Source organism: Agelaius phoeniceus, chromosome 10 (assembly GCF_051311805.1).
Source record: "Agelaius phoeniceus isolate bAgePho1 chromosome 10, bAgePho1.hap1, whole genome shotgun sequence".
Taxonomy (NCBI): Eukaryota; Metazoa; Chordata; class Aves; order Passeriformes; family Icteridae; genus Agelaius; species Agelaius phoeniceus.
Window position 1 is genome coordinate 20,642,102 of NC_135274.1, and position 26,626 is coordinate 20,668,727.

At 46.3% G+C, this 26,626-nt stretch overlaps 1 protein-coding gene across 3 annotated transcripts in view; it reads right to left on the minus strand.

The window, feature by feature from the left end:
- KCNMB2 (potassium calcium-activated channel subfamily M regulatory beta subunit 2) overlaps window positions 1-26,626 on the minus strand; it is a 95,640-nt gene that overhangs the window by 26,661 nt on the left and 42,353 nt on the right. The window contains exon 1 of one of the 3 annotated variants that reach the window (XM_077184124.1): window positions 23,183-24,316. The exons of 1 other annotated variant lie outside the window; for it this stretch is intronic. In XM_077184124.1, the coding sequence (XP_077040239.1) occupies window positions 23,183-23,256 (74 nt within the window). In that variant the 5' untranslated portion in view covers window positions 23,257-24,316. Of the gene's footprint in view, window positions 1-23,182; window positions 24,317-26,626 lie in introns of those variants that run through there. One more of the 3 variants, XM_054639321.2, reaches the window with a different exon arrangement.

Genomic DNA, 26,626 nt, shown 5'->3' on the forward strand with positions numbered 1-26,626 from the left:
CAGGAGGAGCTGGAGTGTGTGTCTCCATCTGACTGGCAGTGCTGTTCCATCACAAGGGGGCTCTTGGAGCTGCTGGGGGACCTCTGAACTCAGGAGAATGTTTAAAGTGAGGTTGTGAATAGTCCTGACACATCAGCCTAGAAACCTGGTTATGGCAGAGCCTGGGTAGAAAGTTCTTGTCTCCCCTCAAGCCAAGGAAAGGGCTGGATGGAGAAAGGCAGTTGGAATATCCAATCTGACTGATACTGAGTCATGGAGCTGTGAAATAAGCAAATCTCTGGTAAAAACAAACACCCAGCTTGGCTCTCATGAGCATCTTTCCTCTTTGTCTTATTACAAAAGGGTAAAATTGACATCATAAGCACTCTGCAGTGGCTCGTCATCCTTTCAGAACACAAACTTCACCATCTGTAGCCCTCTTAGTTGAATATGATAAATTGCTCAGATTCACAAAACAAAATTTTGTGCCCAAGTGCTGTAGAAAAGCTCCAGACATATTTTTTTCCTGCACACATTTCACATAGTTTTCATATAATTTAAAATTTTATGTCCTTATTTTTTAAAATGTAATTCTGTAGGTGCAGCTGCCTATCGGCTTTTGAGTCTGAGTCCTGTGCAACATGGCTACAACTCTGTGGACCTTTGAACTCACACCCTTGTCTTCTAGAGATCCCTATTTGCTTTGCCTGATTGCTTTTTGCTGATTAGTGGTGAGGAGCTGTTGTTTTAACAATGAGCTCAACATTAAGATAACAATTGAATGGAAGGGAGTTCTCTCCATTGAGTAGTTCTACTATTCATAGCAAAATAGAACAGCTCTTTGGAATAATGTGCAAATCACATTTATAATGACCTCTAAACACACCTAATGCTGTCCCAGCTGGGGACCTCTGCTCATATATGACCAGATATCTTCTGTGGTAGTCTGTGGAGTGATGGTAAGGATGTCCAAGCCACATATTAGAGACAGAAGCCAACTGGCTGATTGGAAAAACAATGCAAAACCCAAAATCCTCCTGGGCAGCTCCATGCCCCAGAGATCCATTTCCAGTGCAAGAAGAAGGAAGCCTTTCTAGTGGAGACATTTGTGCTTAGGACACAATCAAATCCAGCCTGACGAGCAAGGCAAGGGAGAAAGTTAGAAACTGAGTGGGTCCCATGAAGGCAGAGTGTTAGAAAGAGAGGGATCACAACCTAAGAGAGAGCAGTGATGCACAGGAGAGAGCAGGAGCAGTGCTCACTGCAGCAAGGCAGTAAGGAAATACTGCACAGGGCAGCTGGGGAGAGGTGGATGGGAAATCTGGTGAGGTGAGGAGTTGATTGACTGCTGAGATGAGGCTGATGACTGGGCTTAGCCCAGTGCTGCACCAGCCACGAGGTCAAAAATCAGAGTGAGTCTAAAGCAGCTGCAGATGAGTTCAGTGTCTGTAGGCTGAGTGATGCAGATGCAGATTCAGCCTCTTTGGTAAACAGTAGCTCAGGAGTTATGAATCTCTACGGATGTGTCCTTGTAGTATAATTTTTAGCATAAAACAAATTTTTCTTTAGAGTCAGGAAAAAAGATAGTGAGAAAGAACAAAAGCAAAGTCTTTCTAAGACAGAAGGATGTGTATATGCCTTCAATGCAGTTTTGAACCAAAAATGAGAACAAAATCTCTGCTGCTCTCTGAGGGCAGTGGAGCATGCTAAACAGTGAAAGGGCCATGTCCATGAAATCAAAACCCCATGTATTTTTGGTCTTGTAACTGGTCTGGAAATGAAAGCAATGGTAGGAGCAGTCACAGATGCTTCCATTCCTCACATGACAATAATCTATAATAATTACTGCAAGCATCCAGCTTTAAACAGTGTCACTGCAGTGCTATTACTGTTTAAAAGTATTGAGTTTCCAAGGAGGTGAATGTCTTTTTCTCTCCCTAATCATGATTACTTGGCTTAGTACTTGGGCCAAGCTTCTATTTAACCAAGATAAATGGATATTTCCAAAACAAGCAAGTTGACACTATGCATCACATTATTACTCTCTTCACAGATTTCTTGCCTCTTTTGCTATTTTACTCAGCTGCTAAACACAAATAACTATAAGAACAGGGAGGAGAAACTATGCAAAATCCTATATGTATTAAAGGTAAAATAATGCATAAACCTGGTTTTGACCATTACTTTGTCCTATTCTGTGACAGCATTTTCCCTTGATCAGTGTAATATAACAACATTATTTTGTCCTATAATTTCTCTTCTGTGAAACATGGGCATCCACACCACATTTTTGCAGATACCACCAGCCTATCTGACTAATATTTTGTCGCTTCCTGCTCAGAATCCTTATTTATCATTTAAGTTGATGTGCCAGCACTGTGGGTTAGCATTCAGAAGAGCAGATGGGGAATTAGAGACAAAACTTCTGTCAGTGATAACGGGACTTCCATGCTTCATTTCCCCTGGGGCACAGTGAGTGTTTTCCTTTTCAACAGTGCTGGGCAAAACTGCCTGAAGGAATTGGTGGCAGCAAAGCTGTGAGCTGGCAACATGCTGAAATTGTCAGAATGCAGGGAGAGATTTTGGGCTGCTGGGCCATTTGTGGGAAGTTATTTTGTAATAGCTCCTGGGAAGATATCCACCTCAGAACTGGAGTTCCAGTGCAAGACACACAGGGAGAATTGACTTGAGTCAGTGAGAGGTCTGGTACTGAGCAACTTCTTCTCCACAGGTGGGTGCACCTGACAACATTTCTGGCTGTGCTGACAGGGCAGGCTACAGATCCATGAAAGGTCCTCATTCAGGTCTCCAAACTCTCCAAACCCCACTGTTTCAGCACCATCCTGATCCCCACTGCTGCTGGCTGTGCATGGGCAGCTCAGTGAGGGGAGGGTTTCTTCCTACCCACCTCCTACAGCTTTACTCAGGGACAGTGTCCAGGACAGGCCACATGTCCTTGTGTGTGGATGTGTGAGGTCCACACGTGTATTTTCCTTCAGGGAAAAGCTCCCCTGTTTCTCCAGCAGCTCTGTGCACCAGCCCTTCCCCAGGCTCAGGGAAGTTTGTCTGTCTGTTGGGGTCAGCACCAGAGTGCAAAGGCCCTCCCAGAATGGGGCATGGTTCATGTGCTGCAGCCTCAACATTCCTCACCACCACGGAGTCACAGCCAGAGGGACATCCCACCTCTGTCCTGGGGACATTCCCAAGCTGGACATCCCTGTGCCACCTCCCAGTGACCCCACACTGCTGGCTTTGCCATGGGCTGTGCTGCTGATGCTGGCCACTGCCACCCAGCAGCCACTGAATGGCAGGAACCATCAGGACCAAGGCAGAAATCACTGTCCTAACACACCAAAGGTCTCAGGGGAGATTAAAAACATATTCTGCCTGCTAATATGTGCACTGAAGATGCACAGGAGAGCTGCCCAGAGAACAGGAGCTTGTCCCTATCCTCCAGTGCCACACAGATGGGAGTTGTTCAAATAATTGCCACAGGTACAGCCTGAACCATCTCACCTTCCCTGGTTTTTGTCTCTGAGGTGTCCATCATTTGGCCAGCCTCCACCCACCTTCTCCCAAACAGCAAAAGGCTTTTACTAATCATTTGAAACTGCCATTAATGAAACAAAGAAATAGATGCTGAAAATCAGAACCTATGTGCTACGTCTGTATTCTCTGCTCTTTAGGAAAGTTTAACAATTACATGTTAATTTTCACCCAAATTGATGTTTCTATGGATGTTCTTCCTGCTTCCATCTCTTTTAAGGACCTCTGAGCCCCAGTAATCATGTGGATTACATTTGAATCAAAATGCAGAAACGCTGTGTGGTCACATTGACCCTGAAATCCTGAAGACCATTTCCATTATAAAGGTGCTTTAGAGCAGAGCTTGTGACTGAGGAGGCTGCTAAGGGAAGGATAACCAAAATATCCATGTTTTTCACATGGAGATATTCCCAGTATACTACCTGCACCTAAAAGCTGGTGATTGAATTCTACAAATTGTTTGGATCATTTAAGCAGACACAGCTGTAGGGTAACTTGTGAAGGTGTCAGCTAATGCCCTGCTCGTGCCTGGAGCTGTTCCTGTTGTAAAGTGTGGGCCTTTCTCTCTAATACACTGTAGTAAGTAAATAAAAGCTGGTAGTCTTCCTCCAAATGTGTTCAGAGGGCTTTTATCCCTTATTGATTTCATAGTGGTGATTCAATAAGAGTAAATATTATCAGGAACTGCACCTTTATTGTATTTTAACTTTCACCCATACTTGCTCCTCTTCCTTGCACTAGAGCTGCTTTTGAAAAATTCTTCTTTTTAAGCTTCTGTACAAGCTTAATGAAGTCCCTCATTTCAGTGCTCTTTGATATGTACTCAGAAGAGACTGGGTACTTGATTTTCTTCTTATTTACACCTGTGAGGTCAGCAGCTGAATGCAGAGGCAAGCAAAGGGCCAGAGCGATGCCACAGAGCCTGTCAGCACCACAACAAAGGCTTTTCTTCAGTTTGCAGTGGTCCTTTGGGAAATCCTAACAGCTGCACTAATGTTGGATGTAATTGAAGAAATACACTCCTTAAACAGGCAGGCAGCTCAGTATTTAAACATAATGCCTGTTGAGGGAATGCTTGAAAGCTGATTTTTGACCTTCATGTGAGGCAAAAAAGAGATTTTTTTTTTCCCCCAGTATCTGTACAGATTTAAAAAATGATGTGGAACATTTTGTCCAATAGTGGCTTTTTTTATTTCTTCGTAGTGTTTGTATTTATTTTTACATTTTGCCACAATGGAAATTCAATCAAAGTCAAGGATTTTATCACCTTTCCACTCGACTGCCTGAGTCAGATGCTTAAAATGTAACACCAGCAGCCCTGTGAGTAGTCGATTAAAAAAAAATCAACCTTTTGCACTATAGCTCAGAGAAATGTCTTTTTGTTGTTTTTTTTTTTTTTTCCTGCAGCCTGGTGGAGTAATTTGCTATCAAAACACGTTTTCACCCAAAGTGGTCTGCTATTGGCACATTCAAAGGGCTGGAAAATGTTGCTGCTGGAGAGTTTCAGTTGCCAGAGTGCTCCCCAGTCAGACCAGTTTGCTGTGCAAAGTCCTGGCCTTGCAGCAGGAGTTCTGCTGTCAAACACATTTGTGTCTGGGAAGCAGCAATTCGCTTCCTCTCACTCAGTGCAGAGAAAAGAAAAGTTTGTTTAATCTGGAAAGAAGAAAGCAGGAGTGGAACAAAAATGACTATCCCTCTTTCCAGCTTTCCTTCATGCTCCCAGGAACTTTGCTTGTTTTGTCTATCACCACTTCCAAAGCTCTCACTCGCTCCAGCACAGCTGGAGCAGCAGTGGTTTGAGCAGCCAGGTCCTCCTGGGGCTCTGCTGTCCCAGGTTTGGTGTGGCAGAGGATGCTCATGCAGCCCATTGCTGCTGCCAGTCCCCCCAGAGGACCATGGAAGAGCTGAGCAGGAGACAGCACATCCCGTTCTGTTCTGCAGATTTGGATGCACAGAATAAATTCCTGTGGGGTGTGGGTCACTGAGCAAAGATATCCATGTGTGGGCTCCTATTCCATGTACCCTGCTGTAAACACAAACCAGCTGGCTGAGCTGGAAGGTCAGGCTGGCTCCAGCAGTGCCCTGACCCCCCTTTCTGCTCATCTTTGAAAGGGCATCCCCCAAGTGTTACCTTGGCAGCACATAGAAGAGTATCAGCAGTTGCAATAAGTTACTGATACTATTCCCTAAGTGTCTGCATTTTCACTTCTATGGAAAACATTAAGCTGATCTAGGAGCAATTAATTTGGGAGATGCAACTCAATCCCAGCAGAAAGCAGCACTTGGAAGACCACCCGTGGATCTGAGCAGCTCAGATTCCCTGCAGTTAAACTAAATGTCATCCCACTGTACACAGCTGCTGGCTCCAGGTTTGCTAATTTGTAAAACAACGTGAAGAAGATGCTGCACTTGTGAGCAGGGCAGCTGAATTATAGGTACTTAGGCAGCACTGTAGGGATATGAATTCTGTTTATTGCACAAACCTGCCTCTATAATTAATAGAAATTATACCATTCCCTTGCTCTGTTTTCATTAATTCAGACTGATAGCTTCAGAAGACCAGACCAGATTAGGAAACACATTTTGGAAGAACAGGAGAGAACTAGAGGACTTTCTCAGCTTTTCAGCATCCCTCCAGATCTCCTTCAATGTGTAAGGAGCAAAATCACTAGCAATGCTTTGGGTGTGACAAACCATCTGGGACCATAATTGTAGCCTTGTTTTACTTTTCCCTGCTCCTGGGACAAATGATCCAAACTTCCCTGGCTACCTGTGTAAATTGAACATTATGAAATGTACTTTAAACCCTCAAGGAACAGCCACACTCAGCCCAAAACCTTCTTAAACCCCAACTGCTCTCTAAGACCAATAAAAACAGGCTGCAGGGCTCACCTATCAAGCTGCAAATGAAGTGAACAGCCCTGGCTCCTTTAGTGGGAGTTTTATAGGCCTCTCTCCCCTCTCTTAGGAGGTGTAAACATATCAAGGTTTAACATGATGCTTTATTTATCTCAGTGGTGTAGTGTGTTATTGTTCCCACAGAAGCACTGGTGATTCTTTATCGTAGCAGAGAGGGGGGCACTGCATGAACCAGAGCTGCTGCAGGAGCTGGCTCAGCCATGGCCAGTGACATCTGAAACAGAGTTTGGGTACTGTTCCATTATTCTGGATGCTCTGGAAGCAAAGTGTGTCCAGAAATGAGCATGAAAATCAGACAGCTGTACAAGGAGCAGTGGCCTTCCCCTCTCGCTTTGTCACCAAAGCAAAGATACACAGGAATAGGCACAGCCAAGAGGACTTGTTTTCCTCATGATTCATTGAAAATAGAATGAATCCTAATAGCTTTCTAACATAAAGTATGTAGTGACCACTGAACTGCTCTAAGGAGGGCCTTTCATTGATGTGACTCCGTGGCCAAATGCAATTAAATGATTGGATTTGGTTACGTATATTGACATGGTGTCAGTGACAATTTCCATTCTCTCTATTATTTCTATAAATAAAGTCATCTGCCATAATTAGAAAATATGAATGTGCTAAGACCTCCATTAATTCTTCTCCATATTAATCTAGGATCTGGGCAGATGTTTATTAATACCTTGTTTCACTGCGTTCATCAGCTGTTACCAAGAATAGAAAGATTGAGACCTGATCTCAAGCTGAAGGTTAAACAAGTGCAGATCTTGCCAAATCTTGCCTTCTGATTGATATTTTGACAATTACTTGTTTTTTTATCAAATTTTTTTTTTAATTTTGACCCTCTCTCTGTCTTTCTTTCCCTAAGTTCCTTTGGACCATGTATGTCCAGTGGTGTTTCCCATGCTCCAGGACTGTCTGGTGTGATTTCAGTGGAGCTGAATTACATCATCCTGTGGCCTGCCCTCTGCCCCTTCCACCTGGAGCCGGGGGAAGCTCAGGTCCAGCACATTCAGTGCTGAGCACCTGCTGATGGGTGCTTGGGGATGGGTGTGAGGAGCAGCAGGTGTGGATGGACCTGCACCAAGCTGTGAGCAGCCTGTGGGACCTCTCAGACTCTTCTGGTATTTGTGCTTGGCACGTTTCAGAGCTGGTCTTTGTCCCCAAGTCATCTCCTGTTGTTGCTTTCACGGGGTCTTTTGCCGTGAAGCTCCACAATTTAATTATGTTCTCTGTCAAAGAGAGTGCAATTTTCCCTGTTTCTTTTGCATACTGTGTGTGGCAACCTGAGGTCACCCCTGATCTTCCTCTTTTTTCCCATTTTCCTGGTGTTTGCTGCCTCTCCCCACTCTGTTCTGTCTCACCATCACAGGGATTTGTTCTCCTGGCTGTTTCTGCCCGGGGTCAGTGTCCATCAGGCACCTCTGCCACCCTCACAGTTTGTACCAGCAGAGTGCCTGCCCTGCCACCTCTGCAGAGATGGCAGCTGCTTGGATGATGATTTGCCCTGAACCAGGACACTCATCCCATCCCATCCCATCCCATCCCATCCCATCCCATCCCATCCCATCCCATCCCATCCCATCCCATCCCATCCCATCCCATCCCATCCCATCCCATCCCATCCCATCCCATCCCATTCCCTGGCAGATTCAGAGACAATCAAAGCAGATGAAAATGTCTCAGCAAAACAGAAACAAGTTTCATGTCAAAACTTCTCTTGAACTTAAAAAAGAATGTGGGCACAAAATTAGACCTTGTTTTGTACAAAGTCATTTTAAGTGCATATATATTAAAATAATTGAAAAAAAAAATCCAGTGTTGCTTTCACCACTTCCTAGCCCTTGTCCATCTCCTTTGCTCTAGATGCTGCTTTTCTCTTGGCTACCACCTTGAAATTACCACTTTTGCATTCTTTTTCCCTTTCTTGGAAATTAGTTTGAAGAAATACACATAAAGGTCTATTCTTTGAGTCAGCATTTCAATTAGTTTTAAGTCTTACATTTCTATTTCCTAAGTCTGTCCTTATTTATTATTTGCATAGAATCTTTGCCTGAGTGTTTGCATTGATTGTGATAACTCTGTGGGGTGCTTATCTCTCCAAATAGATCAGTAGCTTTTGGGCTGCACTTTCTGAAGCAATAAACTGAGAGACTTGCTTTGAACTTGAAAGATTCTGTGCTGCACTTACTAATACAGCAAGCTATTACAGATGTATGATCCACAAAATTACTTCAATCCCATGCTAAAGGAAGTAGATTTTCTACCTGTTCTTCCTGGTCATTTTTATTTAAACAATTTCCAGTTTTACACCCCCTTTTTTCATTACAGTCACCCTGAGTTCATCAGGGGAAAGAACATCACTGATGTCATGGTGACATCCTTTCCAGAGTTGACAGGTTTGGGTTAATTGCTGGTCCCAGCAGGCCCAAGTGTGTGGATCACCCAAGGGACTAATCTATAGAGAGGATCTCCCAGGAATCAATCTCCTACCTCAAAAAAAAATGCTCCTTTTTCTTAAAATGCAGTAAAACAAACCCCACTCAAATCTGATCTGAATTAACATCAGGAACAAACTAAGACTTTAATTTCTATTTCTAGTTTGTTCAAGTAAGTCTTTGCACTGTCTCCCTCCAAGCCAATTTTGGGCAAAGTTGAAAAACACAGCTCCACAAAGCCTCTGTGGGAAGGCACCAGGAATGCAGCAAGATAATAGTGCAGCAAGATAAGGGGGATTAAGATTACTTCTGGTCTTTTTTAAGACATAAGAGGTGAAAAAGTTAATGGAACACTCAACCAAGAGACATTGCTGAGTCCTGCAAAAAGTGATAAACCAAGATAGCTGAATGAAAAATCGGTGAGTGGCCGGAGTTTTCCATGTACATTGCAGCCTGCTGGATTCCACATGGATTATGGCATGGAAAGATGCCTGGCAGAAAAGGACCTGGGCACACAGGTCAACAGCTGGCCAAACAGGAGTCAGAGGTGGCCAAGAAAGCCAGTGGCATCTCACTTTGTGCATAGTGTGGCCAGCAGGAGCAGGGGAGAGATTGTCCCCCATAGTCAGCACTGGTGAGGCCACACGTTGAGAGCTGTGTCCAGTTTTGGGTCCTGCACTACAAGGAAAACACTGAGGGGCTAGAGCATGTCCAGAGAAGGGCAAGGGAGCTTGGAAAGGACCTGGAGCATGAGCAGCTGAGGGAGCTGGGGGTGTTTAGCCAGAAGAAAAGGAGGCTGAAGGATGCGTGTGCGGGGGGCATTTATTGCTTTTTATATTCCGCTCAAAGGAGGTTTTAGCAAGGTGAGGGGTTGTTGTGTTGTGTCTGTGTAAGTTGGACTGTTCTGTTCCCCCTTATCATGCAATGGTTCTGCCCTGGTTCTCCCTTCCCTCCTTTATGCTGCCAGTTATCCCAACTCCTCCCCAGTTGCCTTGGAGATCAATGTACCCTTTCTCAAATCCCTCCCCAGTGCCCTGTCCGTCACTCGGCGCTCCCACCCTTCTCTCTAGAACTCTCTAGAAACTTCCAGCTAGAGTGTCGAGTGATTGGCTCAGGGGCTGGGGCCCCACCCTCAAGTTATCCCCATTGGTGTTCTCCCTAAGTCAATCTTTTGTATCCCACTCCCCTCTGAAACTCTATTCGTCCAAGGACTGCCTCCTCCCCTGTGTCCCTCTCTCCTTATAAGCTGTTGCAATCTCCCCCTCTTCCTCTTCAGCTGTTAGTTCCCCTGGAACCCGATAAACCTGGATTCAGCTCAGCTGGAGAACTCTCTCTTCTTTTTCTGCTGTCTGTAGCCACAAGCCACATCCTATGACAAGATGTTGCTGCTGTCACAGCACAGAGCGTTTCCCTTAGGTGCTGTCCCGAACCAGGGAGATCGGGATAGTGCCCCCATACTGCTGGCGGTGATGGACAGCCAGCCGGGACGTCCCAGAAGGACAATCTTTCTCCAGCTGCACCACTGCAAGGGTTGGTCTCTTCTCCCAAGCAGCAAGTGAGAAGACAAGAGGAAGTGGCCACAGATTGTGCCAGGGGAGGTTTAGACTGGCCATTATTAAAAGTTCCTTCACCAAAAGGATGGTCAGGCCCTGGAACAAGCTGCCCATGGAAGTGGTTGAATAATCACTCTTGGAAGGGTTTCAAAGAGATGGAGAGGAGTCATGTAGGGACATGGTTTAGTGGTTGACTCAGCAGTGCTGGGTTAGTGGCTGGACTTGATGATTCTAAAGGTCTTTTCCAATCTAAAAGGTGTTATTATTCCACTTAGAATTTGCTTGTATTGTTGTGGAAATCAGATGTTCCTGTAATCGCCGTGGCGAGTTTGAGTGGATTACTCTGTGGAGACAGTATCAGCCACTGACAACCCAAATCCAGTGGACACCTGATCCAGCTGGTGTTGAAGCTGATGAAGTATTTCTATTGTACTCAATAAGCATTGGCCTCAGCCTCAGAAGAGTGCACTTCAGATTGAACTTCTCTGCCTTTGCAGCGATTTTATTAAATTTACAGAGCTGGTATTAGATTTGCTCAGTGGTATGAGAACATTACTATTCTGTTAAATTACTTTTTCAGTTAATAATATATTCTTTTCTACAAAGATTTTACTTTCTTAAGTCCTTTCCCCCCTCTTTGCCTTCATCTGGTTAGGGAATTCATTCTTCCTTTCTGCCTTGAGCTACTCCATGCTGTTATCTGGCAGGGTTAAACAGCTCTTGCCCACTTCTCAAAGGAGTATTAAACTCTATTTTTGCTCCTTGGGCAGGCTGTCCCTTTCTAACTAGTGGAACCAAAGCAAGAAGAGTCTCATGGACTATGAGGAGCCTAAATCAAAGCAGGCTCTTGGCCACAAGTTCTTCCAGGTCAAGGCTCAGTACTAACTTCTGGGAAAGCCCTCCACATTCCTGAGCCTTTTCTGTTCAACACAGAGATACACTTTGTGAGCCCATTCCCAATGATCTCTGGGATCCAAACTGTATTATATTATTCATATTATTTACACCTGTAATACCAGCAGCATGCTAAGGGCTTTGAAGAGATCTCGGAAGACAAAGCCCCTGCCTAAAGAGCTTAATATTCACATTTTATTCACAATATAAAAATATACATACTCTGAGTCTGTAAGACACTGGATTAAAAAGGCTTTTCTCCTTAAATTGGCTCACAGAAATCTAACCCCCTGAAGAGAGAGAATGAGGCAGCTGTGGAGGGAAGGGAGCCAGCACCACTGAGTACAAAGTGTCTCTCAGCTGCCTCATCTGGAGATGCACTTTCAGCCTCAGCTTGGGGTCTCTACAGACACTTTTGATCCCTGTGAGCCCAGCTGGGACCAGAGGGCCGGGTTCAGCATGCTCCCCTGCATGGTGTTCTTTGCCAGAAGTGAGTCCCAGCTCCACCTGCAGTGGGTGAACAGAGGGGATGTGATGGGATCGGAGCCTTTGGATCTGCCTGCTCAAACTCAGCCCTGCTCAGTGGAACAAAACCAGATCACTCACCCTTTTACTTGGGAGTCAGGGTGTACAGCACACAGCTTCTCAGTTCTGACCATTCTGACTATCACACTCTTCACAGTATTTTGACACAGTGCATTTATTTGCTATTTCTACGCACGACACACCACACTGTCAACATTGAAACACCTTAAATTATTTAAGACCAAAGAAAACCCAAACAATAGCATATGAAGAGATATTTTGGAAAAAGTTGTATTTCTGCATTAGGTGTCCTTGAAGTTTGGTGGGACTTTTGCCATAATGGACAACAGTGCCAGAGAAATGGAGCAGAGAGCTCAGGAAGGGGTTGGTGACTAAATGATTGTGGGGAGAGGGAGTCAGACCCACCATTACAGGTTGACAGTTGAGTAGCAAAGTGACAAGAGTTCAGAGGCTGTAAGTTCCAGTCTGTTGCAGAATTTTAATGTGTTTCCACATGAATGATACTCAGTTAGATATTGTAAGCACAGTGCTGGAAAATTAGGATTAGCAAATGGCTAAATAAACTGAAAATTGGGTAAAGAGATTTGGAAATAAATGTAAATGCTTCAGTCGTAATGGACTTTGCCCTCTAAGGAATATATTTTTAAAATAGCCTGTTAATTCTTATTGGATTTAAATTTTTTCCCATTACAGACACTAGAGATTTTACACAGGGGGTTATAGAAGAACAGTAAAAGAACAACAGAAGAGATGTAGGTTGAAAGTGATGCAATGACCTCTCTTTTGTGAAATGCTCATCACAGATCCCCAGGAAAATTTCTGGAATTCATTCCTGGCCACAACACAATGAAAAAAATACTTAACACAAACTTCACCAACTCACTCCTGGTCCTTAAGAAAATATCTGTTACAAGGCCAAAATCCACATCAGTCTTTGCATGATTAACTATTTCTGAAACCCAGGTGAGACACAAAGGAAACTGCACACAGGTACAGGACATAAATAACTCTGGGCATTATCTGCAAACAGGGGAAATCACTCAGAGGTGGCAGGCAAAGGAGATGGTCCATGCTGGACCCCAGGGTACACCAACATGCCTGACCAAATGCACAAAACTGGATCCACATCTGATCAATGGCACTTTGAACAATACAGGAGTTGGGATGCTCCACAAACCGGCCTCGTGCTGACACCAAAATGAACCAGACAACTCAAATACCCAAAATGGGAAAAGCAAATAGTGCTAGTGAGAGAAAAGAGTGGGTGGTGCATAGCCCCAGTGACTGTCTCAGTATATTGTTTTTCCCATGAGGATCTGCAAGATCTGACACTTCTCATACCAATTCCCAAGGAATATTGCAAGAGAATTAGAGATAGGGGGAGAGAGATGCAGAGCAGTCTGATAACTTACCATGATAATAGCTACTGAGTCAAAATTACATCCAAGGCTTCCCTCTTCAATCTGTGAGGTTTGATGATGCTGATTTTATCAGCAAGGTCATTTTAGCACCCAAGCTTAATCCAGAATCTATTCTGATATTTGTTTAGGAGATTTGAGTAATCTCTTTAGGAGTATTAACAAGTGCTGGAGTCCTAAAGAGCAATCTTCTCTCAGCCCTTACTGGAACAGAAGGATTTGAGGTCAAAGCTAGGTGAAGGTTTTTTTAGGGCGATCTGGAAGCAAATGGAATTATCTTAGGAGCAAGTCACATTTTGGAGAATAGAGGCATGAAGTTTGCAAAGGAGTTTAGGTTGGTTTTGGGTTCAATTTTCTGGCAGCCCTGGATGCAACCCATGAGCTGCTGCATGATTCAGGCATTGACAGGAGGGCAGAAGAGCTTGCTCTGAGATTTCCTCTCTGAGCCATGTACAACTGCAGTCAGTGGCCAAACAACATGGGAAAATTTACTGCCTTTTTCCAGTGTCACCATATGCTGCCTGTTGGCTCTTCATGACACAGGGCTGGCCCTGGAGCTCTGTGTTGGGAGGGGACATCTAGTTGAGGGAGTGGATGGGAAAATTCAGTAAAACAAAGTCACTGATGCTCAAATGCCAAGCTGTTAAATCTTCAGAAAGTCTTGGTTCAGAAATCAGTCAGTGTTTTTTATAAATAATTAGAAATATAATCAGTGGAGAAGAAGTCAAATGTTCACTTGAAGGCTTTGGGTTACACTTTGGAAGGGCCTTTGAGGAATTGTCATTGAATCTTTACACCCAAAGTGTTCTGGGTGTTGCATGGGTGTAGCATAAACCATTTCCACATGGTCTCATCTGAGACTGTGTGGCTGATAACACATAAGATTAGACCTTTCCTTGCAGATAGGCTGAAGAAAATCACAAAAATATCAAAATAACAAAAACAGAAGCAGTGCTCCCACAAGAGCCCCATCATGGAAGGCAGAACAGCTTGTGGCACTGTTGAGCCATTAACCCTTGCACCCTCTTCTTCCCCAGGAGGCTGATGGATTTTTGTCTAGCTCCAGAAAAAAAGAACACCCTGGCCTGTGGGGCTGAATGGTGTGGATTCTCAAGTTCTCTGCTGTTCCACAGCTGGCAGCAACAGATAAATTTATCACTTGTCCGAGCCAAGGTTCACCAGATGGAATCAGGTCTCACTTGGAGGTGCTGCCTTGAGGGTAGAGGTAGGTTTGGGCATTAACTCATCTCACCTTCCAAGCTTTGGAATGTCTGAAAATTTGGAACATCATTTGAAATCCTAAGGCCAAACACCCCAAGCTTAAGAGGGGGCACTACAGCTCACCTAGGAAAGGTTTACAGTGAGCTTTGCTATCCAAGCCATAACAATGTTATGTTTGTGGGGCTGATAAATTGCCACAGCAATTATTTTACTGTAAAACCAAACAAACCTCCCATTAGGGCCTCACATGCAAAAATCTATTACTGGTAGTTTCAGAAATTTGGGTGTTGAGTAATTGAGATTTTGGCTGTATCATGTGAGGGGAACTAGAAAACAGTGTTATTCAAAGTGTTGTGACATCAAGACAGGTACATGATGTACCCTAATGCTGACAGGACCTGCTAAAGTGTGTGGAGAAAATAGTTTTATTTTTCCTTTGTGTTTGAAGGGTTAGATACAATTGGTAATATACAGCATGTGACTACTAATGAATGTGTTAATATAGATTTTCTAGAGCTTTTTATTATGAACCACTGCTAACAATGTTTTTTTTTCACTTGTGAGTGGAAGCACACGATAAAGGCATCCCTCAGGAAGTTTGTGCATTTACTCTCCAGCCATGACTCACCCCTTACTCAGAGAAGCAAAGCCCAAGCGACCCAGCTGGGGTGAGTACAGAGCCATCACAGAGGAAGTTTCCTTAGCAACAGGAAAACATCCAAAACCCCTTCCACCTCCTGCTTGCTGTTCCTTGAAGTTGTTCTAAGTAAATGGATGCTCAGCCTCTGAATTTCAGAGGTAGAATCAATGTATCACAAAGCAAATCCTTCTGCTTGCAAGCAAGTTAACTTTAGCTACCACCCTCCTGAATTCAGGCTTAAGAAAAATAACGTTTTATTTTATCTACTCTCTCCAAACACCGCCTGGGCTCATAAACAAATAGCAGACACAGCTCCTGCATCCTCAGCTGACACTGATTATCATCAGGGATCTGTTGAAGTTAATGAAACCATGGCAATTCAGAGCAATCAGCCCAGCATGAGCTCGGTGCTTGTGGGTTCCAGGTGCCCATGATCAAAGCTGAGGAAGAGCAGAGGAATAGTTCACCCAGGAGAGAGGGAGGCTTGGGGCTTTGTTCTGTGGTGCTTCTTTGTGAGATGTTTTGAAGAAATTTTGAGGTTTTTGTGTTTTTTGGTTTTGTTGTTTTTATTTTTTTTTTTAAGAGGTATTGGACCAAAGAATGGGGAGCTGCAAGCAAGTGGAAAATTGTTCTTTGTGTTCCCAGGTACTGTGTACAGTAGTCTGATGTAGTTCCTATTTATATGTACATTGTTTCTTAAAATATCTTTACTCCCAGTGCTGCGCCCCTCTGGGGTGAAATGTGTATATTACATTGCAACAAGATGCCACTTTTTGTGTTCACTGTAAATCTATGTTAAAGTTCAATAAGGCTCAATGTGTGTGCTTCCCTCCCTGTTGTAGGCATGCAGGCATGGAAAAAGAGTGCAGAAATGAGTGTATTGATTTATGCCTGTCACTGCCTGACAGGAGCACATGGGGGTCTGGGAATTTCAGTTTAGCTGATGGACTGTTCTAAAACTGACCTGGTTCTGGTGCTGTTACTTGTGAGATGTCTTTGATGCAGCTCAGTACTTTTGAAGTATTGTGGAAGGTGAAGCAGAGCCAGCTTTGTAGGCAATAACAACAGAATGAGATTATTTAGGCTAAAATGAGTCAATATTTGGAAAATTCCACTGTTAATAATCAGACCTTGCCTGAGGGGAGCTGATTGATGCTGCCTGTACCAGATGGTTTGCAGCATGAGACTGAGCCTGAGTGCTCCTGTGGACACCCCTGATGGGGAAGCAGCTTGGGGGAAAACATGAGGGTGCAGCCACGTGGGCACCAAGTCACCTCACTGGGAACAGCACAGTCAGGGCCTTCAGTTAAGAGTGGAGAAGAAAAAGCACTTTTGGGAAAGGTATAAAATTACACAGATTTGAGCTCTTGTCTGTGGTCACCCTCAATGGTGGCCTTGTCCCAGCTGGTGCCAAGCATGGGGGTGCCTGACCTGCTTTTCCAGGGCTGTGAGCTCCTGCTGGCACCAGAAACACGAGGCCTTGGCTGTGTTATGCTGACATCTGTCCTAGAAAATTGGCAGCAATAATGAATGACAGCCCATATTTCTGTAATACCTTCTTCCTCGGGACACCTAACAAACAACATGCCATTGATAATGCTCTTTAAGGGCTGGATTTTGGCCAGGTCCTTGAAGGAGCAATAGCTTGGCCATGGTCCCACAAAAGGGATGCTTCTGATCAGGGACAAGGGACTTGCTTTCCCTTCTCCCAGCTGACTTCCTCCCCTGAACAAGCAACCTTTCCATGCCTGACTAGAGGGTATTGATGGTTCTGATTGCCTGACCTGAGTACCTGGTTGTTCTTGGCCTGGTGCTCAAGCTCTGAACAAGTGCACGAGCTCTAATGGGCGATTTTGGGTGGGAGCAGCTGTCTGTAGTGTCAGACTGCACATCTAATGACATGCCACTGAGCTGCCCTGGGTTAGGCTACAGCAATAACTCATTAAATATAATTCTGAGGGAGCCAATTTTGGGAGTGTTGGAGTGATCACAAACAACTGAGGCATAAATGTCTTCTTCCCATCCTTGGTCCGTAGCACGGCTCAGGACTTCTCTGGTTATTTGTGGACAGAATTTATTGATGATTATTGTATTCCTTGGCATGAACTGAAATTTCAGGTTCATGGCCATTAACCATGGTGAGAACAAGTGAACCATTTGTCTCACATGATGGGTTTGCCTGTGGAAGCTGCAGATGCTTTGACTGACTTATGAGCGTGGCTGGGTGCTCGTGTCAGGTGCAAACAAAACAGCCAAAAATGCCCAGCTGGAATGGGTGTTTGTGTGTGTGACATGATGGTCCCTCCTGCAGATACTGGGCTGGGAGCAGTGCTGTGGCTTCCTGGTGCCCTGATGAAATGTACTGCCTCTGCATTGTAAAGATAAAGAGGAGATGGATTAAACGCATCCGATGCTTTACAGCGAATCCTGGTAGAGCCTTTCTGCTCAAACTTTTTGTCCTGCTTTCCCTGACCACTGTGACACCAGCAATTTGCTGGTCTTTTTGAGTCACCAGCATAAAAGGAAACACTGATTTGTACCCCAGGAGCAGGGATGGGAGCCTTCAAGCACCTTGTGTGCATGCAAAGGAGGCTGATGCATCCGGCGCCGTGACTGCTCTGAAGAACTCTTCAAATCCTGGAGTGTGAGCCTGAGTGCAGTTTGAACAAGCTGTGTGCTTATGCAATTAAAACCAAGCTGTGCTGCTCCTTGAGCACTTACAGCATTCCATAGGGGCACACAGAGCTCAGGCACTGCTGTATGGGCATCTCTTTACACCCAAATGGAGGGAAATTGGCCCCTGTGCTGCAGGAAGGAGGCTGTGGGTTTCTGTCTCTGTAACCACAAGCTCAGTTTCTGAGCAGTGATTGCACTTTCCAGCAGCACCTGTGCTCTTGTTTTGCTCATGGTGTTGCTTATTTTTAATGGATAAGGAGAGTCTGCAATCAGTTTCAAAAATACAAGCAGTACAGTTTGAGCCCATGAGATCAGGAGTGGATGAGTACTTTCAAGAAGGCACTGAAGAAAAAAACACTTTAAAAGCAGTATTAATTCTATAATTGCTGTAGAGGATAGACACAGCAGGGCATGTTTTTTTCACAGAGTGAAACAGAATAATGAGGAATCACAACTTTATATCCTGTTCCATATTTTTCATTAGCTTCTATTTGGAGGCAAACAAGTGCCTTCCTTCCCTTCTTCTGCTCCTGTAGGAAAGGCAGAGCTGCAACTGGGAACAGAGCTGTCTTGTGGCTTTAAGACTCTGTGAGAACAGAAAGCCTTGATGAATGCTCCTATGGAGATATAAAATGATTAATCTACAGGCATCTGAGAACACTTATGATTTAGGTTTTGGTCTTGTATCTGTTATTTCACTTATGGGGCTGTTAATAATCTTGTAATGCACATCAGGCTGTATCTTAATGATTAAAACATGATTAAAAAGGGTCTGTTCTATCTGTAACTGGTGAGAAATGCAATTATTTTAAGTAGTTCAATGCCTGTACCAGTCAGATGTAGTATTAAATGGCTTCAATAATTTGGCTGGAGGGATTTTTTGAGGTGCTGGAAGCACCCCATCAGAAGCATAGATAAGAATGTCGTGCCAGCCCTGGAGCTGGTGTGGGGGCAATGCAGGAGGGCAGGAGGCCATGGGATAGAGAGCAGAGGGATGGGAGGAGAGTGAGAATAAGTGAAGAGAGTGAGTGTCCTCCTTAGCCTGAGACAACTGGGCAGGTGGAATAAGGCCTGGGTGGGAAATGTAATGAGGATGGCAGAGCTGGGGGACACACAAGGCTGGGCATGTGCTGAGGGGGAAGCGCTAGGGCTGGAGATGAGGTGAGGGGGAAAAGCTCTTTGCCTTCCTCACTGAGAGCTTGTGCTGACAGGAAATCCCAGGGATGACCTTTGCCTCCTAATGCTGACCTGCTGGTCCTGGGGGGAGCCTGCAGTGCTGAGACCATCAGGTCATCTGGCAGTGCTTCCCAACAGGCTCCCCTGCCTCTGAAAGGTCCAGTGCTCCTCAGAACCTCACAGCTCCTTCGCTCTGAGATAATTAACTGTGTCATTAGCAGGGATCAGACTTCAGTTTTAAGCAGAATAAACCCAACTGCAAGCATGGGGGTGGGACATGGATGGGCTTTAAAGCATTTCTGAGGTTTTTCACTTATGCTTCCCTCATATGGGATGCATTTCATCTCCTCACCAGCCTTTGCACGTCAACAACGGAGTTAAGAATTAAAGCAGAATAAAAAATGCACAGTTTTTCCAGTTTGTTGTATTTCTAGTGTGGGGGGCAGCTCTTCAGCTCAAACCCAGTACAGAAGCTAATTGCTGAGAAAGAGGGGGATCTTTGAAGCTCCAATTAAAGGCAATTTAAAATCTCCATTGATATTAGGTAGAAAATCACTGCTGCTGGACACATACCAGTTAGCAAGGCCAGCTTACCAACTGAGGGCTACAACTGACCTGGTGTAGAAATGGGCAAGGCTCTGCTGAGCAAGTTGTAATTAAACTGACAGGTATTCTATAGAAATTTGGCCTCCTGTCCCTCCTGCACACCCCAACAGTGCAGCTGGGAGATGATGGTTGGGCAGTAATGGGCAGGTATGTGCCTGTGCTGTGCTGAGTGAAGCCAACTTGATCTGGATGGAGCCCAGCAAGGAATCTCAGTGTGCCTGAAGCACAAGGGTCACCAGCACCTGTGGGGCTGCCTCAGAAGGGCACAGCTTCAGTTCTGCACTGGGCAAGTTTTACATAAACCACATTTAAGTAATTTTCTGCTTATTTCTGGTGAAACACTTAATGAAACAGTACTGCCTCATGTGTTTTGTTAACAACCAAATATTTCAGCTGACAGTGTTTGCCTGGACACACAGAAGTGAGTCCCTGGTCACACAGGAGCCAGAGGCAGCTTTGCCACCGAGTTCAACCAGCACTAAAGCTGTTTCTGGAAAAGTGCATTTCAACAGCTGCACTGCAATACCTCTGCTCTAAACCTCTAGTTAAATGCATGTTAAAGTCTAGGATCAATCTGCCAGGCAGTAAGTTAATGGCCCATGCTGTAGCTGCTGCTGTGATGCCTCTTTTCCATTAAGAGAGAGGCAGTGTGGCTCTGAGTGGCTCGTGTGTCTGGAATGATGGTGCTTGTGGCTCACACCTGCACGGGGAGGATGCTTGTTGCATTTAAACTAGATTACATGAGCCAAAAGGACTGTTCAGCCCAGCAGGCACTGCAGAGCTGCAGTGCTCCAAAGGGACACTCTTGTGGCAGTGGGAACTCCTGGCATGTCCCCCATGTCCCCCCCAAGCATTATTTCAGGAAGTTCATGCAGATCCCTCCACTGACTCAGTTTTGCTGCCCTTGACCTGCAGGGTGCTGCAAGCATCAGTACTCCTGTGTCTGCAGCCTCTGAACAGGCATGCAAAAAGCCAGGAGACTTTGCTATCCCTGCCCTCTGTTGGCACAACATCCTGCATCTGGCTCAGGGCACACTGACCTACCAGCTGATCCTGGAGTGTAAAGGGGAGAGATGTTGGTCTGTTCTGGATGCATGCCATGCTCCAGTCTGCTGGGTTGCCTCTGGCATTTTGGATATAGCCTGGAAGGCACTGGACCTGAAAGGTTCAGTGCTTGGTGTTGGGATCTCCCAGCAGTCTGCACCTGGCATGCAAAGCAGCACAGAGAATAAGTGACTTCTCCAGCTCCTTTAAAAGCAAAAGTAGAAAGGGAAATAAGAAACAATTACCAGGTGGGAAGGTGCTGAAGGTGGGAAAGGTGCTGAGGCCTTTTGCTTTCCTTTGCCATGGCTGTGCTCCTTATCTCTCTTGGCCCCATGCTGTAAATCCCATGTTCCCATCTGAGGAGCACTGGCTGCAGGCTCCCTCCAGAGCCCCTTGGTGCAGTCTGGGTCATTCAGAGCAGGTGGTCAGGAATGATCCTGCACCTCCCTGCTGTGCCAGGACACAGCTGTGCCTTCCAGGGCATGGGAGGCGCTGGGCTGGTCCTGAGTCCTGCTGCTAAACCTGGCTGGCTCAGCTCACTGCAGCCTTGGGGCTCCTGGGCTGGTGCCTGAGGCTGGGCAATGCTGGGACACCATGCTGGGGACACAGGGAGAATACCTTGGCATCTATCTACCCACTTTTTGGGTGGTGAGGACTCAGTGACTGAGGCTGGTGCAGGGCATCCCTGTGAGGCAAAACCCCCCTGCCCTGCCCTGCCCTGCCCTGCCCTGCCCTGCCCAGGGGCTGCTGGAGAATAAGAAGATTTCTAGTGGGGCGGTGAAGGCCTCCTAGGGAAAGACAGGATTTCCTCCAGTGGGACTGAGTAGATTATGACAGAGAGCTAATCTGCATGGCTGTTTCATAAGTTTCCCCAGTGCCTGGACTCCGTGCTCAGCAACAGACACTCTGTGTGCTGAGAATAACTGATTGCCCAGAAACACCATGGCAGAATGTGTGGAGGTCTGGAGCAAGCTCTGCCTCTCAGTCTCTTTGTGGTTTTGTGTTACCTAACAAAATCTCTCCTCATTCCCACACCAGGTTAGTAGGAGGGACAAATGTGCTGTCAAGCCCCACTGCTTGGTGGAAACCACCCTTCACCTGGAAGTTTGCATTCCTTGTGAATCCCCACCTCTTTCCTTCACCTTATTCGCCACAAGCAGGAAAATGTTTGTGGTGACAATCCCAACTCCAAAGCCACTGTTCAGACCACTGTCCATCTCCTACTCATTTACTGCAGTCAGAATTCACAAGCAAAGGCAGGATGCAGGTGCTGCTCCAGCCCAGGGGTCACACCATGATCACACCACGAGGGGCTTTGCTACTGCTGGTCCCTGTGCTCAGACCAACTGCACTGTGCAGCAAAAATCACAAGCAAGCAACATCCAAGGCTTTCCAGATTATGTTATTACAAAGTGCAAGTGAAGATCTAAGTTCCCATCTGGACACTTGCTCTATCCAGCTTCAAGTTTTTATCCAAATTAGTTAAATGCTCACTGCCTTAGTTTTTCTGTTTGTAAATCCCTAACCTGCCTCTTTGCTATTCTTGGATTAAAATCACTGTGTATAGTACAGCTCCTGTTCCAGCAGCTCCTGCTGCTTGTACACATTTGGACAAAAGAACTCTGAATGCATTCTGAGGAATATGGATATTCCCAACCAGCCCAGGGCTGGAGTGCTGGCACTGCTGGGGAAGCTGGGGAGGGTGTGGAAGTTTGTGCTCTGTCAGTGGCAAGTTTGTGTGCAGTTACAGCTTCCTCAGTATTTTTCTGTTTTAAATGCAAACATATACATGACTTCAAGTCCATCCTAAAAAAAAGGAAGATCATAACCCCCAATTAGTGCATTAAAGCTGGCAGCCTGTTTTCATTTGTTACTCCTACACCTTTAGCTTGCCTGACACAGCTGGGGAGCTGTCAGTGAATGCTGTATGAACTCCTGTGTGTGAAGTCGGAGGGGATGGACAGTGAGCTCCCCCCTGGCAGTGAGCCACAGCCTGGAATTTCCTGACAGTTTTGCTTTGTGGTTCTGAGAGCAGCTTGCTGTCAGGGAGTGTTTCTTGTGTCCCTTCCCTACCCCATATGCTGTTTTCAGTCTCTATTGCAGCATTCTGGAGTATTTTGCTTTCCAAATGAGGTCCACAGGGTACAGTAATAAGTTGAAACATCCCAATATGCATCAGTTAGACATCACTGTAAGCCTCTAGCTCCAGCCCACAAATGATACCAACAGCGAATTCATTCCTCAGATGAGCAAGTGTAATTTATAACTCAGAGCAGCACTTGAAACTGTTTGACTAATAAAATGCCCTTCACTCGACTCCTGGGTTAAAGCCTGGCTGGTGCCAGCCCCTTGTCAGCTGCAATCAGTCTAGGAAACCCTTTTCCAGTGTGCACCTAGCAGTCAAACCTGAATGTGCTCTGATACATGCTTTACTCTCCACTCCCCAGCACTGCCCTGAGTTCTTCCACCGACCCCATCCCGAATTGCTTGGCCCATCCAGCAGCTTCCCCCCATAAGGATCAGGTTTACCTGAGCAGCAGTGGAGCAGCAGTGCCTAAAATGGAGATTTCAATGGGATGCGACAGGGAGATTTTCCCTCTCATCTACGAACTTCTGTAGCTGCCACCTTGGGGAAAACAGCCTAGCTACCAGCAGAAGGCTTCCAAATATCTCGTCTCTCAATGTGTCCAAGTATTTCTTGCTGCTTTCACAGTTCCCAGGAAGTTTTAATTACTTTTGGTTTTTAAATAGAGGCAAAGCACCAGAATTCAGCAACTACACAGAAACAAGCTGTCAGTAGGAAGTGGGTGTGAAGACCCTCTGAATAAAGTCAACCCAAAAAAAGCTGAGCTTTCTCTCTCCAAACTTTATTTCACGAAGCTCCTTGTTCTCCCCACATTTATAAAAACTCTTCTTGAAATCCACTCTGCCTGCACATCCTGGGCTGCCGTGACTCCACTGGGGCGTGTTGGCCATGTCCACGAGGGCAGGACGCTCCATGTGGAGTCGGTGCCTTCTCTGTCATTTGGCAAAGCTCATCCCTCTCATTTTTCCTTGGAAGAAAGCTGCAGGAGTCAGGCAGAAGAAGGAGATCAGGGCTGGGGCAGTGCCAGTGCAGTGCTGAGCCCGTGGCCAGCAGCCCTGGCTGGCCGTGCACCCTCTGCCTCCGGAGCGTCAGGGCTGCGCAGGAGCGGGCGCGCGGCTCCTTCTCCGGTGCTCGCTCATCCCTGCGTGCCCTTGCCTGTGCTGGTGGCAAATCAGGGGCTTCCCAGCCCTTCCCTCAGTCACCTCCATCGGACCACTTTGTCCTTGGCTGGTGTTTGCTTTCCTGAGCCCAGAGCGTGCTGGAGAGGCGCTCCCGCCCGTCCCCAGCTGCTCACTGATTTCCCATGCTGCGCTCTTGCTGTTTGCTTCTGTGGCAGAAGGAAAAGCAGCTCTTGCTGGTCAGGTCCTCAGTTAGTTGTGAAAGGATCTTTGTTCCCCCTGTTTAAAATGTAAGGTCTCGCAAATTAAGAAGCTACAGCCTGTCTAGGTCTTATACCAGTCAGTCTCTGATTCATCAGAGAATCTCCTTGGTAACTAGCAGTTCCTCTCTGATGATTTGCTACTAAAAAGCTCTCCCAATTTAAAGATAAAACACAGTGAAAGCAGGAAGAGGAGCTACACTATACAGATACCTTATACAGAAACATATGCCTTGTGTGCACACAGCTATACTGGATATTTTCTGATGTGTGTGGGAAGCAGCCTCTCTGTGAGACTGCATGGTATTACCCTACGGATGGCAAATGTGCCCCAATTGCCTCATCTCTGCTAGAAATCCTTTTTGCTGCTCCAGGGTCAGTAACCCCATCTGCAGGGTAAATAATCCCCCAGGAGAAGATGAGGCTGGCATTTAACGAGGGGCTCAGCAGTTCATGCTTTAATAAGGCAGATTTCTGCCTTGTGTGGGACTGATTGCCAAGCACAAGGATTCAGAGACAGGGTGACTTTCTGCAGGAGCTGTGCCTGGTGTGTTTGATGCTGCCTGCTTGCCCTCTGGCTCTGGCATTGAGCCCCTGCTGCCTGACCCCCTCCTCACACATAGCAAAGTGCTGCCTGTGCTCTGGTGCTTGCTCAAGCTGCAGGGAAGGTGCTCACTGAAGATTTTTTTTTTCTAGGAATCAGTATTGCTGGAAAAGTTGGTCCAAGGTGAGGCTAAGCATACTCTGTGTTTGAAACAGTGAGTAACTGTGCTCAGAAAGTCAGTGTAAGTGAAGGATGCCAGAGGCAAATAAAGCTCTGTGGTGAGATTTGCCTGGGGTTCCTCAGGGATGAGGGAATGGTTTTGGGCTGGAGATCACTGTTCATGTTGTGCATGTCTGAAAGCTCCAACTGCCTGTGCATGCTGAGGCTGTGCCAGCAGCCCTGTCCTGCTCTGCGTGGGGCTTTCTGTGGCACTGAGCCCACCCGTGCAGTGAAGGGGACATCAAATTCTAAATGAGTGGAACCAAGCTGCTTCCAGTTCTTTTTCCCAGACAAATCAGGAATTTCTATCACTCCTAGACCTCTCTTGCAATGCCCTTCCAGCAGCCCTTGGCAGAAGTGAGCAGAGGATGAAGAGCAAGGCAGGTTCACACTGGCAACCCAGATCCTCCTCTGTATTTCCTCACTTGCCTTATGTTCCATGGCACTAATTCCTCTGAATCATCACAACAAACAGCAACAAAGCACCCAAATCCGTGAGATGTTTTTCCATTCCTGCAGGAGGGTTTTGGGCTCATTGTGGAAGCTTGCCCAGCCCTGGGAAGCACCAGCAGCTGGAGTGTGGCTCCTCCAGGCAGCTCTGGCACTAAGGAGACCATACCCCATGGATGTCAGCAATTTGGGACCAAATCTGTGTTCCCATTAGGTGGTGTGGCCCCTCTAATATCTGAGCAGGAGAGTTCCAGCATCTGGAGTGCTCTGCCTGGGGAGCCCTGCTTAGATTCAGACCTGTGGTTTCAGGGTCTTTAATTTTAGCAGGAAAACACTTGAGTGTAAATGTTTTTTCAGCCCATGCCAGCAAAGCCAAACGTGCTCAGACCTACATTTATCAAGGAATATGAGTGACAATAAGCTGGTTCTGATTAATGAGGGCTGATATATTCAAGCTGATTTTTGATGCAATTGAACATGTCAGGAACACGACCTCATTCTGGTTAAGGGATGAGTTTCTAGATAATCAAAGTTCTGATAAGCAAGGCCTGACTTCCACCTCAGTCAGGAAGAAAAGGAGAGATTGATGCTCATCCTCCCCCTTCCTGCTCTCCTGCTGCCACTGTGGGTGCTGAGCCTTGGCATGGGCAGGTGAGACCTTGCTGTGTGGGGTCAGGTGCTGCTGTTTCTGTCCTGAAGGGAAATTACCACGGGAAGCCTCTTCTCCACCTCTCTCCTGCCTTTAAATTTCCTTCCTGAAGCTTGGAAGCCTTTGCTGCTGTCAGATCAGTGAGCCTGTGCCTGTTGGAGGGAGGGAAGCAGATGGAGGCCCTGATGGGAGGGATGTCTGCAGGCATGTCCTGGCTAGCTCCAGGTCCAGGATCCCCTTCTGGAGAGAAGGATGGACAGAGGTCAGCTCCAGCAGCACTGCCCCTCTGTGCCATTCTGGTCAGCTCCAGCAGCACTGCCCCTCAGTGCCATTCTGGTCAGCTCCAGCAGCACTGCCCCTCAGTGCCATTCTGGTCAGCTCCAGCAGCACTGCCCCTCAGTGCCATTCTGGCCAGCTCCAGCAGCTCTGCCACTCTGTGCCATTCTGGTCAGCTCCAGCAGCACTGCCCCTCTGTGCCATTCTGGTCAGCTCCAGCAGCACTGCCCCTCTGTGCCATTCTGGTCAGCTCCAGCAGCACTGCCACTCTGTGCCATTCTGGTCAGCTCCAGCAGCACTGCCCCTCAGTGCCATTCTGGCCAGCTCCAGCAGCACTGCCCCTCAGTGCCATTCTGTCACCAGAGGCCACC